A 17439-nucleotide genomic window follows, 5' to 3' on the forward strand; every position below is an offset into this window, starting at 1 on the left:
TATAAACAAGACTTACAGTGCAGGGGAATGGCGTCTGATGTTGTTTTGTTAAACGTTGTTGTTTACAGTTGTAGCACAAGGAAATGTTGTGGGCTTCACTTAAATAGGTAAATATACTGAAGTCAAGTGATCGTTAAATAGCTGCTTTGACAAGCAGAATTTCTCATCTCTGTATTCCGCTTTTATAAATACGGTGGCTTTTAAATATTTTTAAAACTTCTCTTTGCTGTATTTTTGGCATATTTACTGTAGATAATCGTCTTTTTACTTGTATCTGGACATGTGCATATTAGAAGGAAGTAGAAGTGTGTCACTGGGTATAAGCACGGGACACGGTGTGCAAAGAGATGTCCTCCTTTCCAACCAATAAGTACAATTAGGTGAAAGTTAAAAGAACTACTGTACATGTAAGGGAAAATCCACAGCTGGCTGTGCCGCTTCACATCAGGTGGTTCTTCGCCTCTCCGTTGTACATTAAAGTCCGACACAGCTAGCTGTGTCATTTTCCAAGTTTAAAACAAGTTAAAGGGATTGTCCACCCAAATATAAAAATCCTGCAATGAACTACTCATCCTCAAGTAGTTCCAAATCTGTATAAATTTCTTTGTTTGGTTGAACACAAAGAAAGATATTTGGAAAATTGTTAGCAACTGAGATTTCTGGTGAAATTATTGCACTTTTTATTCTGCTAAACACAAAAGAAGATATTTCGAAGAATGTAGGAAAACATCTCGGTTCCGTTTGTAACCTCAGTTCCCTGATGGAGGGAACGAGATGTTGTGTCGAACCGACAGATGGGGTTCGTCCCTGAGAACCAATCGTTTCCGACTACTTAGAAAAGGCCAATGAAAATTGGCAAATGAAATTTGCATGCCGGACTACGCCCCGGAAATCCAGGTATAAAAGGGAGACGGCGTGCATCATTCATTCACCTTAGTTCTGAGGAGCCTGAGACCTCTCACGACTGCTGCAGAGGACAGCACGTGTTGTGGCAAGGAGGACACAACGTCTCGTTCCCTCCATCAGGGAACCGAGGTTACAAACGTAACCGAGACATTCCCTTTCTGTCGGTCTCTCGACATTGTGTCGAACCGACAGATGGGGTTCCAATGGAAAACGCCATAACACTGTGCCCTGTCACAATCTCAATGAAGCGACGGTGACTGGCCTGGGCGAGTCAGCCGTGAGCGCTACCGCGGAATTGTAACCTTCCAGTGGGTAGGTAGGGGGTCCCAGAGCTTTCTTGAAAGGTGGAAAGGCCCCTACCTTCGGCCTCATAGGTGGCGGCGTTGTTTCTCTAACAGAAAGAAGCCGCCCGGAACCGTAAGGCCACTGGGTAAGCGCTACTTCCTCAAGTGGGGGATGCGCTACAGAGACCACTTCCTACCGCAGGGAGGAGACTAGTGGAGATACCAACATGGTCTCACCGATGGGGGAGAACTCATGGGAAGAAAGTGCGGCTGAAAAGAAAACCGCGAGGTGGAGGTCCACCTGGGGAGGTCATGGGTTACCAAGGTGGGAACCAGCATGAGGATACATCAGACGGAACCACCCTACTGGGGGGTTGCAACGTCTGGTAGCACTAGGTCCGGTTAGAGCTATGATGCGAATAACTCCGGGAACCCGGCCTAAGGGGCAGGGCTGCTCTGCCCAGCCCGCCCCAGAAGGTGCTTGCTTAGTGATGGATGGAGTGCCTGTTCTTCGCCCAGTGGGGAAAGAAGGGAGGCTGAATCGGTATACTGACCCACTCGAGAGAGGGGGAAAAGAACCGATAAGGCGTACACTCTACCAGTTGCCGGTCCTACATGTGGCCATGCAGGATGAGGGCTGACACCGGCTCTACACGGAGGTTGTAGAACCTCGCGAAGGTGTTGGGTGTAGCCCAACCCGCAGCTCTGCATATGTCTGCGAGAGAGGCCCCGAGTGCCAGAGCCCAAGAGGAGGCTACACCCCGGGTGGAGTGGGCCCTCACTCCAAGGGGGCACGGGCGATTTAGGGATTGGTAAGATGCCTTGACAGCGTCCACAATCCAGTGGGCCAACCTCTGCTTGGAGACAGCTCTCCCCTGCTGCTGACCTCCAAAACAGACAAATAGCTGATCCGAGCTCCTGAAGCTCTGTGTGCAGTCTAAGTAAAGGCGCAGCGTGCGTACTGGACACAACACGGACGGGGTACATACACTACATACACTTTCAGTGTGGAGGGGGAGAGGTTAGTCTCGAGTCTCTCTTGTAGGGAGGACAGCACGGACCCGATCGCACAACTCCGTGGGTCTTCTCCTCGAGAAGCACACCAGGTCGAGAAGAGGTGCCACTTGTAGGCGTACAGTCGCCTAGTGGCAGGTGCCCTAGCCTGAGAAATGGTAGCTACCACCGCTGGGGGCAGACCACTCAGGATCTCCTCGTCCCATCCAGAGGCCAGACATTGAGGTTCCAGGCGGGGGCCCGTCCAAAGCCCTGACACTGCGTGCCCGTTGCACACTGCACCCCAACCCTGCAGGGAGGCGTCCGTTGTCACCACGACATGCCTCGTAACCTGCCCTAGGGGTACCCCTGCCCGAAGGAAGGTCATGGAAGACCAAGGGGTTAGGGTGCGTCGGCAGCGAGGCGTAATCACCATCCGCCTGCTGCCGGTGTGCCACGCTCTCCAGGGAACTCGACTCTGGAGCCAGTGTTGGAGCGGTCTCATGTGCATCAACCCGAGGGGTATCACCGCCGCCGAGGATGCCATGTGTCCCAGGAGCCTCAGAAAAAGTTTCAGAGGAACCACTGACTGCGTGAAATGATCCAGGCAGTTCAACACCAACTGGGCACGTACTGCGGACAGTCACGCTGTCATGGTGACAGAGTTGAGTTCCATACCAAGATAGAGGATGCTCTGCACAGGGGAGAGCTTGCTCTTCTCTCGGTTGACCTGTAGTCCCAATCGATCTAGGTGCCGGAGCACCAGGTCCCTGTGTGCACACAACAGATCTCGCGAGTGTGCCAAGATAAGCCAGTCGTTGAGATAGTTGAGTACCCTCACACCCCTCTCCCTGAGGGGAGAGAGGGCGGCCTCCACGATCTTCGTAAAGACTCGTGGAGACAGAGACAGACCGAAGGGGAGGACTCTGTACTGATATGCCCGACCCTCGAAAGCGAACCGTAGGAACGGGCGATGACGAGGGAGAATCGAGACATGAAAGTAAGCGTCCATTAGGTCGATTGCCATGAACCAATCCTGACATCTGACAGATGCCAGGATGCGCTTCTGCGTGAGCATCCTGAACGGCAGCTTGTGCAGGTGTCTGTTCAGAGTACGCAGATCTAGGATGGGGCGCACCCCCCCGCCTTTTTTGGGGACGATGAAGTAAGGGCTGTAAAACCCCTTGGACATCTCGGCTAGGGTGACAGACTCGACGGACTTCTGGAGAAGGGTGGCGACCTCGCCCTGTAGTACGGGAGCATCCCGGCCTCTGACCGAGGTCGCGAGGATGCCCCGAAACTAGGGCGGGTTTCTGGCGAACTGGATCGCGTAGCCGAAACGGATCGTTCTCCTCAGCCACCGTGACGGTGTGGGAAGCTCGAGCCAAGCTCCCAGGGACCACAACAGGGGGACTAAGGGTACGATCTGCTTCACCGACCCCCCGGGGACCCCCAGGAAGAAGACTGGCTCTGCTGGTTTGCCTGCCTGGCGATGCAGCTCCACGCACCGTCGATTTGAGAGTGCTGAGGGCTGCAAAGTACATTCGATGTTGCGCCTCGCCAAGACGCAACGTCGAGTGGCCGAACACCGTCTGACAGAGGGTGAGAGCAGCTGTGAAGAACACCCAGGGAGATAGGAAACTCTTTTTGTGAAAAAGTGGGCGCTAGGCCCCCGTAGGGGTGGTGGTCTCCCCTTCGATGCCCTTTTCCGGGGTGCCGCCTGGATAGGGAGTGCTGGAACTGGAGTTGGCTTCGAATAGGGCCGGGGCTGCACGGGATCTCGAAGGCCTGTGGGTGGCCCGGCGGGGTAGGATGTGGCTAATCGCCTCCGTCTGCTTCTTCACTGTCGAGAACTGCTGAGCGAAGTCCTCGACAGTGTCACCAAACAGCCCACCCTGCGCAATGGGCGCGTCGAGAAAGCGGACTTTCTCGGCGTCGCTCATCTGCACAAGGTTGAGCCAGAGGTGCCTCTCCTGGACCACCATGGTGGACATCGCATTAACCCCGGGTCGGTCTTACCCTCGTGGATCTCTTTCAACGCCTTGGCCTGGTGGACCTGCAGGATGGCCATGGCGTGGAGAGAGGAGGCAGCTTGGCCCGCAGCAGCGTAGGCCTTCGACACCAGCGATGCCAAAGTCCTACACGCCTTGGACGGGAGTTTCGGTCGACCTCTCCAGGTGGACGCCGCCTGCAGGCACAGGTGCACCGCGACTGCACGTTCCACCTGGGGCACGTCAACGTAACCCTTAGCCGCCCCACCATCGAGGGAAGAGAGAGCGACGGAACCGGTTTGACGTGTACGTGCCGAGAAAGGGGCGTTCCACGTCTTCGTCAGTTCCTCATGCACTTCCGGGAAGAACGGAACCGGGGTTGGGCGCGGCTTGGAGTCGCGGTCAGAGCCCAAGAACCATGTATCCAACCGTGAGCGCTGGGGGAGAGGCACCGGAGTGCACTCTAACCCAATGCACACGGCGGCCCGGGAAAGCATGGCCGACATCTCGACATCCGCCTCCTCCTGAGCTCGCCCCCCCTTGGGGGGGAGCTGCAAAGAGTCGTCGGGATCGGATGCCAGCAATTCGCTCTCCGATGCTGTTATAGACATATCATCATCATCACGCATCGTGTCCGAATACGTGAAGGAGGACGCTGACGGTGTGGCACCGCCTGCTAGGGAACGGTGAGGCGAGCGAGACGGGGTGCGAGCAGTCCGCGAGCACTTGGCTGACGGATTAGCACTCGCAGAATCGCCCATATCACCCTCGCCGCTCGCCTTGGCGGACGGAATGGCCTTAGCCATCCTCGTCACAGCCCGGGAAGCCTGCGAGGTGGTGGCTGGTTATCGGGAGAAGACAGCCACCCGTGACCGCAACGTCTCTATGACCATCTGCCCGCAGTGCAGGCAAGATGAGTCCACGAAGGCTGCCTCAGCGTGTTGGACCCCCAAACACCTGACACAGACATCGTGCTTGTCCCCTTCCTCGATGAGGACACTGCACCCACAAGAACAGCGGGACATGCCGTGCTGGAGAAATTAGCTCTTTTAGAATCGAAGGCTCAGAATCAGGCTCGAACACCTCTGGAACCGCCGAGACGCCCAGGGGAAGTCGCTGCAGGAAGGGACAGTCTGCTGCACCACGTCGTAGAACCGGCAATTGAAGTTTTTTGCTAAGTAGCAAGAGAAGATCTTCATAACCGAAGGCTCCGAAGAAAAAAAGGTGAATGAATGATGCACGCCGTCTCCCTTTTATACCTGGATTTCCGGGGCGGAGTCCGGCATGCAAATTTCATTTGCCAATTTTCATTGGCCTTTTCTAAGTAGTCGGAAACGATTGGTTCTCAGGGACGAACCCCATCTGTCGGTTCGACACAACGTCGAGAGACCGACAGAAAGGGAACAAACAGTTCTGGGGCACCTTTGACTACCATTTTTTGACTACCCCAGAAATCTCAGTTGCTAACGTTTTTCCAAATATCTTTCTTTGTGTTCAACAGAACAAAGAAATGTATACAGGTTTGGAACAACTTGAGGGTAAATAAATCATGACAGAATATTCATTCTTGGGTGGAGTATCCCTTTAAGAATCGACTATTCGTGGTACACAATACATGGTCAACATATTGACATGCATTTTAGCTGAAACTTGGTTCAACATTTTACTGTCAAGTGACATTTAACAGACCACAGATCAACATCACTGACAAACCCATAATAATGACAAAACACTTGATTTATCTTGTATTGAATACTGTTGTTAAACAATGAAAAATGCATTTACAGTACAAGCTAAAGCCGTTCCCTTCACACATTCCCAGCAAACAGGGAATATTTTCAGAACTTTGGCTATCGTTCTCAGAAAGTTATGACAAAAAAACTTTTCGCAGTGACAGAGTAACATGTCTGTTACGTTACATGTCTTGCTAAACATTCTGAAAACATTACAAAAATGTTATTCTTACATTGTTTCTGGAACATTGAAAAATATTCGTGAAAATGTTTTCATAAATGGAAATGTTAGCAAAACATATTTTGCTAGTTGGGTTTCTAGACAATAGAAACTTGATCGTGTTGATAAGCATTTGCTTTCAAGGTCATGCACGAGTTAAAGTCTCTGAATAAAAAGGAACATCAACAAATACTGCGGACAAACACAGCAAAAAATATGTGTGTGTATATATACTGTATATATACTAATATACAGCTATATACAATATAAGCTATAGAGAAAGCTCTTCTCTTTCCTTTTCTTATTAACGAAAAATAAACTGAGGATCAAACAAACCTCAAATTGCAATCTAAGGGGAAAATCTATTGAAAACTGTATATCACATTGTAAATGACGATGGGTTTTCATTATTGCACCCAACGACGGTTTTAGCTGACATGTACAGGTCGGAGGTCTGCTGCGAGGAGCGCCTGGAGTAGAAGTACCTTTGTCCCAGACACCTTACGTCCTTCAGGATCTGACAAAAATGCCCCCTGAATTGAACTCCGATGAAAGCGTAGAGGATGGGATTCAAGCAGCAGTGAAGGTAGGCCACGCTCCTGCTGATGGACAACGTCATCAACGTGTCTTGCTCTTCCTTACAATCCCTAGGTTGGAACAGTTTAGTGGTGTGGACAAGAAGTACCACATTGTACGGCAGATGGCAAAATACGAACACAAAGACCACGGTGAGCACAACGCGCACCGCCTTGTGCTTCTGGAAGTTCTTGGCTTTCAGAAGAGTCACCATGATGCAAGAATAACAGAACATCATGACCATCAGGGGCACCAAGAACCCCACGAGCATCTGTGTGCTGGGAATCAGAATCTTCATCACTTTAGCATTATAGTTTCCATAATACACAGACATGCATTCGTTGACGTCCATGTCGTCAACCTGTTCGTAATATATGAATGTGGGCAAAGACAAGACCAAAGCCAGCAGCCATATTGCTGTGCAGATGAGACGACTGTACACCTGAACTCGCCGTCGGATCTGAATGGAGCGTCTGGCTTGGACAATGGCTATGTAGCGATCGCCGCTGATGCATGCCAACAGAAGCGTGCTGCTGTATAAGTTGATACTGTACGCTCCGTTCAGCAGCTTGCAGGCCCACGTGCCCATATCCCAGTTGTGCCTTTCGTTGTAGATGATCAACGGTAGGGCGACGACGAAGAGAAGATCGGCCAGCGCCACGTTCACCAGGTAGATGTCTGTCATGGTTTTTGCCTTCTTGTACAAGGCATACGTGATGAGTACCAAAAGGTTTCCCATCAGGCCGAGTACACAGATCAGAGAGTAGATGTAGGTTTGGATGACCACCTCATTCTCAAGGCTCCCTCTCAGGTCACAAGGCTCGTCGTCGTATTTGTCAAAAATCTCCAGAAAAGAGTCGTCATACATAGAGTCATTCATAACTGCTCTTTCCTGAAAGAAAAATGGATGACATAAACCACACGAGGGTGAAGAAATGATGACAGAAATTTTCTTTTCAGGTCAACTATCGCTTAAAGTAAGTGTGTCCAGATCTTTGACTGGTCGTGTAAATGACACAACACAACAAATGTCTTTCCAAATTTGAAATACCTCTTTCAGTGTTCTCCTTGTCAACTCGTCATTCGCTCTTCTTTGTTCCAGTTCATCTGTAAAGCACCTGGTTGAGTGTAAAGCCCCTCGGGTTCTTCTTGTGTTTTTCTAGAGACCGGCCCATTCGTGATGTGATGTCACATCTGCTATCTAATGAGGCATCAAGTTGATATGTCTGACAATTTCCACCTACGCCGAGGAAAAACTTCACTTAGCTTTTAACCACCCACACAGAAGTTTTTGATCCCTCAGAAACAATGTTCAAAATGATTATCGATCTATCAATCATTGTGTCTTTAAGATCAAAACAAAACTTATTTTCGCCACAGTTCTTTATTCGGCTTAAATCTTTAATGAAGATGACTTACAGCTGAAAAGAGGAACATAGTCATTGTGACTGTCAGCTGGTGTATTTCCACTTTGCACAGTGAAGCTTTCACGTGGTTTATGTTTTTTTATATTCTTTATTGTTTTGTGTTGCCTGTGTATGGTAAACAAATAGGGTTCAGCTGACATTTACAACTGTCTAATCTGACAGTCCTGCCTCTCAATGAAATCACAATTATGTCAAAAAATGAAATATTTTTCATAGTTTTTGAAACTCAAAATAATCACATTGGCAATAATACGTCTATATGTTTTATCAGTATGTGTATTGGGATTACATCTGAGCATGACGTGACCTGTGTTTGTTTTGTTATCTTTTCTTATGTTAGTTGCTCTTTTTGTTCCATGTGCTGTGCTGGTTTGTGCTTGTTGTTTAACTTTATGTGTAGACTCTTAAAAAAACGTGTGCCGACTTGTTTCAACCCATGGATGGGGACCAACTCAAATGCTGGGTTAAAATAACCTAGACATGTATAGGTTAAATTAAGCCAACTTTTGTACCCCATTGATTTCCATTGTGGACACAAATCCACCGAGACATTTCTCAAAATATCTTTGTGTTCCACTGAAGAAAGAGTTTTTTATTTGAACTGTTTGAACTAATGTTAACAAATGGGACCTCGTAGTGTAATGCAACCAAAGTGACCAATCGATGGACAAAATAGGGCAAACCAAAGTCAAAACAAACAGATGAGCTGTGTGTGGGTGTGTTGCTGTTTGACATTTTAAACGTGTTAAAGTGCTGATTTACTTCTGATATGCAAATGTCCCGTCCTACATGAAAACATACAGAGAGGAATTCAGTTCTTCACCAAGTTCTCACTAAAATATAATTAATACTTGATTATATGTTGCATAATATGTTGCCTTTCTTTTTAAAATGATGTAAAACCTGTGTAAATTTAACAAAGTGAATAATCAACTTTATTCTCCCTGTATGTGTGGTGTCATTCAAGAAACGTGCACATGTTTACAATTTTTGTTGTAAAATGAGGGTGAAGATGTTTGCCTGTGTTTTTTACGTCATCAGTTCGTGATCCTCATGTCAGACACATGTTCTTCTGCTTGGCAAATTCAATACAATGCTAGTATGTTATTACTCACATAACCAACGGTTGGATCAAATATGGAAAATATATGAATACAAATTTCCATTGGAAAAGTTTTATATTTGTCCCAACTATGGGTTTAAACAATTTAGCAATTTTTAGAGAATACCTTTCAGTTTTATTCTACATTTTAGTGTTTCACACATTTATTGTGAAAATGACAAGTTCACCAGTACTGATACACATCCAATATTAACACACCAATAATAACAAACAAAAGTTTTCATTTGTCAAGGTTTATTTATATCTACAAAACATACGGACCAAATAACGTCCAAGATTTCCACTAGCTTGGGTCAACCATTTTTATTTGAATGGGGTAACAGATGTAGGAATAATATTCCTGTTGACCAGTGCTTACATCGGGGATGTCAAACCCCACCTACAAACAGAGACAACAAACGTCTTGACCAAAAGAGTGGATTGTATTCATTTTGATATTGCAGAAATTATTATTATTATTTTCACCTTATTCAGTAGTGAATGGTTGAGTAAAAAAAGACGTTTAGGTAAAAGAAGAAAGACAAATAGTCCTTACATCAGCTTTCCCATTAGCTGCCGGGTCGAGATGTTTGAATAAGCAGTTCATTTGCTTTCTAAGCTGCTTTACGTTCTTCTTATTGGGCCGTAGCAAAACAAACTGGAAGCTGACAGGCAGACCGTACCTACAAAACAAAATCACAGATCTCTTTTATCTCAGTTTTCTCCTAGACATCAACGAAATTAAATGGAGAGCAAAGGGAAACTTTTGCTCAAGTTTCCTGCGTTTTTCAGATATTTCTCCCGAGAAAAAAGGCAGAAATCTCACAAATGTGTCTGTCATTAGAGTTTCAGAAGAGATCTTTACCACGTGTCAATCTGAGCTCAGATTCGTCGAGTGTGCGATCAAAAGTCAATATTACAGAAGATCCCAAAATGAACATTTATCGTCAAATTTGCCCATATCCAGATTATTTGACCTCTACAATCTACATTCATTTTACACCTCCATACTCTTCATAAATTTCATCAATCATCTCAAAAATGAAAAATAAAAACCTTGATTCCTCAAAATGTTACCTCAGCACAGATTCAACAAACGTACGGAGGACCTTGATGTGAATCCAGGCTACAAAGATCTCGTTGAAGTTCACCTTCAGCCAGCACACAAATGTTCTCTGGTGGTACAAATATGTATTGTGTTATTCTGTTTAAACAGACACTATGGTTTGCGTCATTATATCTATAGTTTTACATACACACAGTTCCTTTCTGTCCACAGCGAGACGGCTCATCTCCTGCTTTTGCTTCTCGGCCTCGTCCGGGTTGTATTCTCTCACCGTAAATCTGTTGGCCAACACAGGAACAATACATTTCTTTATTAAGTGTAAATAAACAGACATCGTCCATGTGCTCACACTTACTTGTGCTTTTTGGCATTGGCTTTAAATTCAGGGACAGAATTCTTAAAGAGGGTCACTGTGAAAATCCCTGCGTCTGCTACTTCTGCCAGCCTCCTGTGTTCCAAAGATATGTTACTTTATTCATTCGTACGCACAAAACAATAAACAATTTCATTTTCTAGGTTTATTTAGAAATGTGAATGATTCCCACTTTCTACTTTCAGACAAATTCTATTGTATTGCTGTGGTGCGGAGTAATCCAGTCATAGACTTACAGTACATTCAATTACGCTATTTTGCTTTTATGATTTTTAGTCAAATAACACAAACAATATATTTACTTGAAATCCACTTTTTGTAGTGTCGATTCAATGCTTACGTCTGCCAAAACAATATCATTTGTGAAACATATATTTAAAGCTGCAATCTGTAAATGTTGCCTCTCTATCGCCATCTCTGTTTAAAACATTAAATTGCGGGTTACGTATTTTTACATGGGTAACGTCAAATGACGTCCAATTAACATTTCCCCCGAAATCATATCCATCAGATTATAAATTACTTAAAAAAATGCTTTCTGTTGCAAATTTCGGCATAAGGTACAGTGATTTATGTACTTGCTTGATTAATGATTTTTGTTTATTTATAATGAAAATTTAAGGTTAATTTATCTTGTGCATTGTGCTTTATTTCATTAAAATATTGATTGACAGCACTGCTGTTTAACTAAATCGATAGCTTGTTTTTATTATTCCATGCAAAACAGCCCTTACGAAAGTTAATCATGGTTTTATTACAGTAAACGTGTAGAAACTGTCGTTTTTTGTCATATTAATTACTATTTGTATAACTACAATTTTACTACAAATATCACTGTTAAGGTTACTGAAGCAAAACAATAGTTATTTTTAGGGCTGTCAAACGATTAATCGCGATTAATCGCATCCAGAATAAAGGTTTGTGTTTACACAATATACGTCTGTGTACTGTGCATATAAATTTTGTATTTATAAAGACAAAACATACACATACTTGTCTATATATTTTAAATGTATTAATTTATATTTACCAATAATTGAAATTGTAAATAAAAGTTTATTAATAGTTATATTTTATATTTTTCTTAAATACATGCATTTATGTGTATGTGTTTATAAATACAAAATGAATATGCACAGAACACCAGCATATATTATGTAAACACAAACTTTTATTCTGGATGCGATTAATCGCGATTAATTGTTTGACAGCCCTAGTTCTTTTTTGTTACCATGGTTTAACTTTAGTAACCACGTTTAATGTTTTATTTGTCGTAAAACCACGGTTCGTTTTCGTAACAGAGGAGCTCTTTGTCTGTAACCGCAGGTGTGTGGGTAAAGCGGCTCAATTAAAGCCAGTGAGAAATACACCAGCTCTCAGCCTGAGAAAAGACCAACTCTTGCTTTCCAGCAGTAACTTGATCATACTGTTGGATTAGCCATCAACCACAAGACTGTTCAGGTTCTGAATAAACAAACATGCAGGTGACCAACCAGCTGGAGCGAGGGACAACAAACTTCGACATGGATTCATAGCTCCTCTCCCACAGAGCATACGCCGACCTGTGAGGTTATATAATAAATGCGCTTCAAAAACGACTTTGGTGAGAAACAAGAGAAGATTCTGCTCTCAGCGTTTGGAATTCACACTGACCTGTGCACCACAACTAGCAGTGTTGTGAGATACCCTGAATTTAAAACCAGGTCCTCTTTTTTCACGATGTCAATCAACACGCGGGTCTGTAAAGAGCCACTGAATGCATACAGAAGTAATAATAAATCATCATGTCTTCATATGGTTAAACAAATTCATGTCAAAGAAAACATACACCTCATTTTTCAATCAATATTGCAACGTGAAAAAAATGATGCATTAAAAAGGAAGCCTATTTTTATTCTCACTTACAGTAAAACGATAATCTCTTATGTTTACCAGTCAGTAAAACAAATACTACAATGATGTATATTTATATGAAGTATTGTATATTATAAGTGGCTTTGCAATGCAACAATTGTTCTAAAAACACATATCAAATATAACAAACATCAACTTCTGCTAAATACATATACTCACTCGGTTTTCCGCTCAATGCTTTGTATACTGGACTTCACATTATTGTAAGCAGCTCTGCGTGACGTCAGCTCTGTGTCCACCTGAGAAACTTGCTGACACGTATACAGAGAGAGAAACATTCAGAACATACATACAAGAACGATCTGTGCTTTATATAGGTGTATATATACTTTGGAGATGATGTCTGTGAGGGTCTTTAGAGGCTGCACGGGGGGATATTTGGCTCTGTCCCACTGAAACTTGGTCACGTATGTTGCCAAATCAACTGAAAAACAACAGAAATGCAGAATGCAGCGAATCATATGCTGTATAAAGAATATGTCAAGAAAAGACTTCTCTACTGGCGTTACACACAAAAACGTGTCAGAAATTAAACGATAGAACCTTAAATAAAGAAGAAGGGATTAAATAAAGCATATGGCATCATTTGTGCACACCCATGTTGTTCCAAACCCGTATGACACTACGAGGGGTGAAATGTTAGGGACTCAGTCACCGTTCACTTACAGAATGGCGAAAGATGCAATGCAAGTGAATGGTGACCGAGTCTGCAGTCCTCAAACATTCTGCCCAACATCTTTCATTTTGTGTTCCACATACAGTAAAAAAGTAGTTAATATACATTTAGTTGGGTAAGCTCCCACACACTCCATATGGAAATGTGATATATGACACACGTATACTGTATGTCCATAAATCAATAGTGATTTATGCTACATTTAAGTAGCATATGTCATTAGCACTGTGTGGCTCCTATAGAAATATATAGATTATAGTATTATATATATGCATAATACACATATTAGTACAGGGTAAATGTATATTATATAGGGTGTGTTACATATCGTATAGGGAATTGTTACAATTTCTATCCTGCATGTTTTACTTAGCTGTGCATATATGTGCAGTTTATGTATTTCATATATGAATATTTCATATACATAATACATTTACATGTTACGTTCACATCTAAAAGAGTTCACTTACCCTGTCCTGCCTGAAAATATGATTTCAATGGTGACTGTCGATCTTTCTGCTGAGGTTTGCACTGTCCTGATGACACTAACAAAACATCACTCACAATCTGATTAACAGACAAACAACTGCCATAATCTTATTTTCATGGTATGAAGTCTCTCCAGCGGGTCACGTGTGTGTCATATGTAACAGGATCTACATGAGAACATGACTGGGTCGTGAGTAGGTGCCCTTCAGTTAATGAGCTCTTCTCTGCTTTCTGATGTCGGTTTAGTGTTCGGCACGTCCGCTCACCTGCGTTGGGCAACATGCTCTCCAGCAGCTTTCCACTGAACTCTTCCATCACATCAGCCAAACCCTGCCACGTGTGATGCAGGACACTGTGGTGTAGTGGACACATGACGAAACAATTAGCTGGTGATGCCACTCGTTGGGTTAAATATTGGGTTTAAAAGGACATCCATCAATGCTTTCTTAACTGATCAAATGATATTTCTGAATGGACTTTGATGGTAGAAACCGAAGATCAGAACTATAGAATCAGGACTGGTCTCAGAACTATAAGTTCAACCAAATGTAACCCTGTCTGGAAGTCTTATGAATGGATATGTTAGACTGCAGAGGACAGTTTCCACAACACATAAACCTTGAAGCTGAGGAAGGAAGAATCGCTGTCAGGTGGCACCTGAAACTGGACTCGAGTGGATTGAGTGACTCAGATACTGTTTACTGTATTACAGCGGCAAACACGCAGAGATGCATGCGCCGAATCAACAGACGTGCCTTACATCATATACAACAGAAGAAACATTTTTCAAAATCATGGGAGATCCCTTGAACCCAAGTATTTGTTAACAAAACTTACATTGTATGTGTTGTGCACTGTAAAAAAGGATGTGATCAATAAGTCATGGAAACATATGTTTGTACATTAAATTAACTCAACAAAATAATTTGAGCAATTTCAACTTTGTTTTACAACAATTCCTCACTAGTGTGTTTGGACATGTTTTTATATGTTAGTGGGGACCTAAACCTGAATGCACACCAGCTCATGGGGACCCGTGTCACTGTGGGGACCAAAATTGAGGTCCTCATGGGCACAAAAGCTTATAAATTGTACAGAACAATAATTTTTGAAAATCTAAAAATGCAAAAAGTTTTGTATGATCTTTAGGTTTAGGGGTAAAGGATAAAATATACAGTCTGTACAGTATACAACTCATTACGCCTATGGACTGTCCCCACAGAGATAATAAAACATACATGTGTGTGTGTGTGTGTGTTGCAACCTATATACTGTATATATACATGTATTAGGGCTGTCTAATAATTGATCGTGATCCAGAATAAAAGTTTGTGTTAACGTCATACTGTATATTTCTGTGTACTGTGCATATTAATTTAGTATTTATAAAAACATACACATACCTGCATATAATACAAATTAATAAACATTTATATACTCATTAAAATTATTGGTAAATATAAATACATACAAGTAAATATTCCTAAGTACGTATGTGTATGTGTATGTGTTTATAAATACAAAATAAATATGCACAGTCACAGACATATTATGTAAACAAACTTTTAGTTTGGATGCGATTAATCGTTTGACAGCCTATATATATATATATATATTAGGGCTGTCAAAAGATTAATCGCGATTAATCGCATCCAGAATAAAAGTTTGTGTTTACATAATATATGTCTATCTACTGTGCATATTAATTTTGTATTTATAAATACAAACACATACACAAGTATACATATTTAGGAAATATTTACATGTATTTATTTATATTTACCAATCATTGAAATTATATATAAATGTTTATTAATATTTAGATTTTTCTTAAATATATGCATGAATGTGTATGTGTTAATAAATACAAAATTATTATGCACCGTAAACAGATAAATATTATGTAAACACAAACTTTTATTCTGGATGCGATTAATCGCGATTAATCTTTTGACAGCCCTAATATATATATATATATATATATATATAAAAATATAAATGTAATATATATTTTTTATTCATAGGAAGAATTGTATAATGATATTTATAAAACGGTCAGTTCTGGTCCTTGATTCTGATTGGCTGAGCGGAGTTCTAAGCCGTTATAGAATACCCCAATATATAACGGCTGACCGCACCACATAGCCTAAATATCATTTTATTTACTTTATTTTATGAAACCTTGCTTCGCGTCGTACCACAACGCCCTTAGCTGTTATAAAATGCACTGTAACCCACTGCTTCGCGGGGCTTATTGCTTTATACTAAAGACTTACCCCTCTGCATATGAATCCAGTCTGGAGAGATCATCAGAAAGCCCCAGTAACACATCCAGTGTTCCAACCTTTACAAACATTAAAATCAACCATTTCAATTTCTGATTGATTATAGGGATGAAAGTACCACAAAGTAATAACAATTTCCTCAAGAGTGAGTTTAATGACATACTGTACTTTGCCCTGAAAAATCCACATATCAACAAAACCTTGGGGAAATCAAACATTTATATAATATTGCTTTGGGTGATCTCATGAAAGAACTGTTTGTTTTTTGGAGGGATACAGCATTATTGACTGACTTAAAAAAAACACAAACAGTGGCAAACAAGTTGTAGCTCACTTCATTCATTCTTAATAAATAAAGTCAGTAGGCCTATAGTCAACATCTAGTGTCATGTTCCCTTAATACAGCAACATTAATTAAAAATAAATGTTAAATAAAAAAAAAAAAACATAAATTAAAACTGAAATAAAAAGAATATATTTTGTTTATTATGAATAGTATTGTTTTGATATAATTCGAGGCCTCAAACTGATCTGCATCGAAGCGACCGAAGTCTTAATGGTCCTGCGTGGCTACAGGAGACTTGAGACGGTCTCTTACCTTCAGCTCTGGGATGTGGACTCTGGTGCTTGTGGTCTGTTCGTTTTTTGCTGTGACCCGTTTGAGTTTCTCTAAAGACTGACAGCTGACTTTATCCAGAGGGACTGAGATCAACCAGAACTCCATCACGGCCAGCGACCTCCTCTTCTCGCCTGTGACAGAAGTCTATCACCTAAAACAAGGTGAAAATATCATCTCTAGTGAAGGACATGGAGCAGCTCCTGACTGTCTCATCCGTTTGCTGACTACAGTGTCTGGGAATATTAGGTTTCTCAGACGGGGAAACACAATTCTCGTGTTCTAACAACACAAATGTTTTATGATGAGAGTGAATGAGATAAATAGCTTTCATGTATATGAAATATTAGATAAATAGATAAATAACACCCAATTCATGAGAATTTGTAAATATCGTGAGAACATTTTATGCATTTGGCTTTTCGAACTCTACCATTGGGTGTGTCCATATTTTAATTAACCAACCATATTGAAGTTCTTATTATTTGTCTCGTGCTCTGACAACAATTAGTCTAACAAATAAATTGTTTATTTAAACATGAACTTATTTGTCAAATAATGAACAATTTGTGTGACTGAAATGAATTCTTACATACCTGCGGTCAATCATTCTTCAGATTATTCACAAGCAGAGGCTTAACCACCAAATATACTACAGCATAAATGATGATAAATATAATCACTCACAGATAACTGTATAAGAAATGTGAACATACAGCATATCCCTGAAAGCATAGATGCACAGCCTGGGGAAATATATGACAGAAGTCCCTGAATCAGTATGGATG

The 17439-nt window shown here is 42.3% G+C and overlaps 2 protein-coding genes across 2 annotated transcripts; both read right to left on the reverse strand.

The window, feature by feature from the left end:
- Positions 1 to 5770: 5770 nt before the first annotated feature.
- Positions 5771 to 8073, reverse strand: LOC130560534 (C-C chemokine receptor type 6-like). The gene is made up of 2 exons (XM_057344380.1): positions 7755 to 8073; positions 5771 to 7595 (listed from the first exon to the last, which is right to left on the reverse strand). Exon 2 carries the CDS (start codon positions 7581 to 7583, stop codon positions 6507 to 6509), a length of 1077 nt encoding a protein of 358 aa, XP_057200363.1. The 5' UTR covers positions 7584 to 7595; positions 7755 to 8073; the 3' UTR covers positions 5771 to 6506.
- Positions 8074 to 9491: 1418 nt separating this feature from the next.
- Positions 9492 to 16759, reverse strand: atp6v1c2 (ATPase H+ transporting V1 subunit C2). The gene is made up of 13 exons (XM_057344441.1): positions 16634 to 16759; positions 16027 to 16094; positions 14017 to 14102; positions 13732 to 13797; positions 12915 to 13009; positions 12745 to 12836; positions 12325 to 12423; positions 12165 to 12233; positions 10654 to 10746; positions 10489 to 10576; positions 10310 to 10407; positions 9789 to 9915; positions 9492 to 9632 (listed from the first exon to the last, which is right to left on the reverse strand). The coding sequence occupies exons 1-13, from the start codon at positions 16757 to 16759 to the stop codon at positions 9537 to 9539; spliced, it is 1203 nt and encodes a 400-aa protein (XP_057200424.1). The 3' UTR covers positions 9492 to 9536.
- Between the last annotated feature and the right edge of the window lie 680 nt (positions 16760 to 17439).

Source organism: Triplophysa rosa, linkage group LG10, assembly GCF_024868665.1.
Source record: "Triplophysa rosa linkage group LG10, Trosa_1v2, whole genome shotgun sequence".
NCBI lineage: Eukaryota > Metazoa > Chordata > Actinopteri > Cypriniformes > Nemacheilidae > Triplophysa > Triplophysa rosa.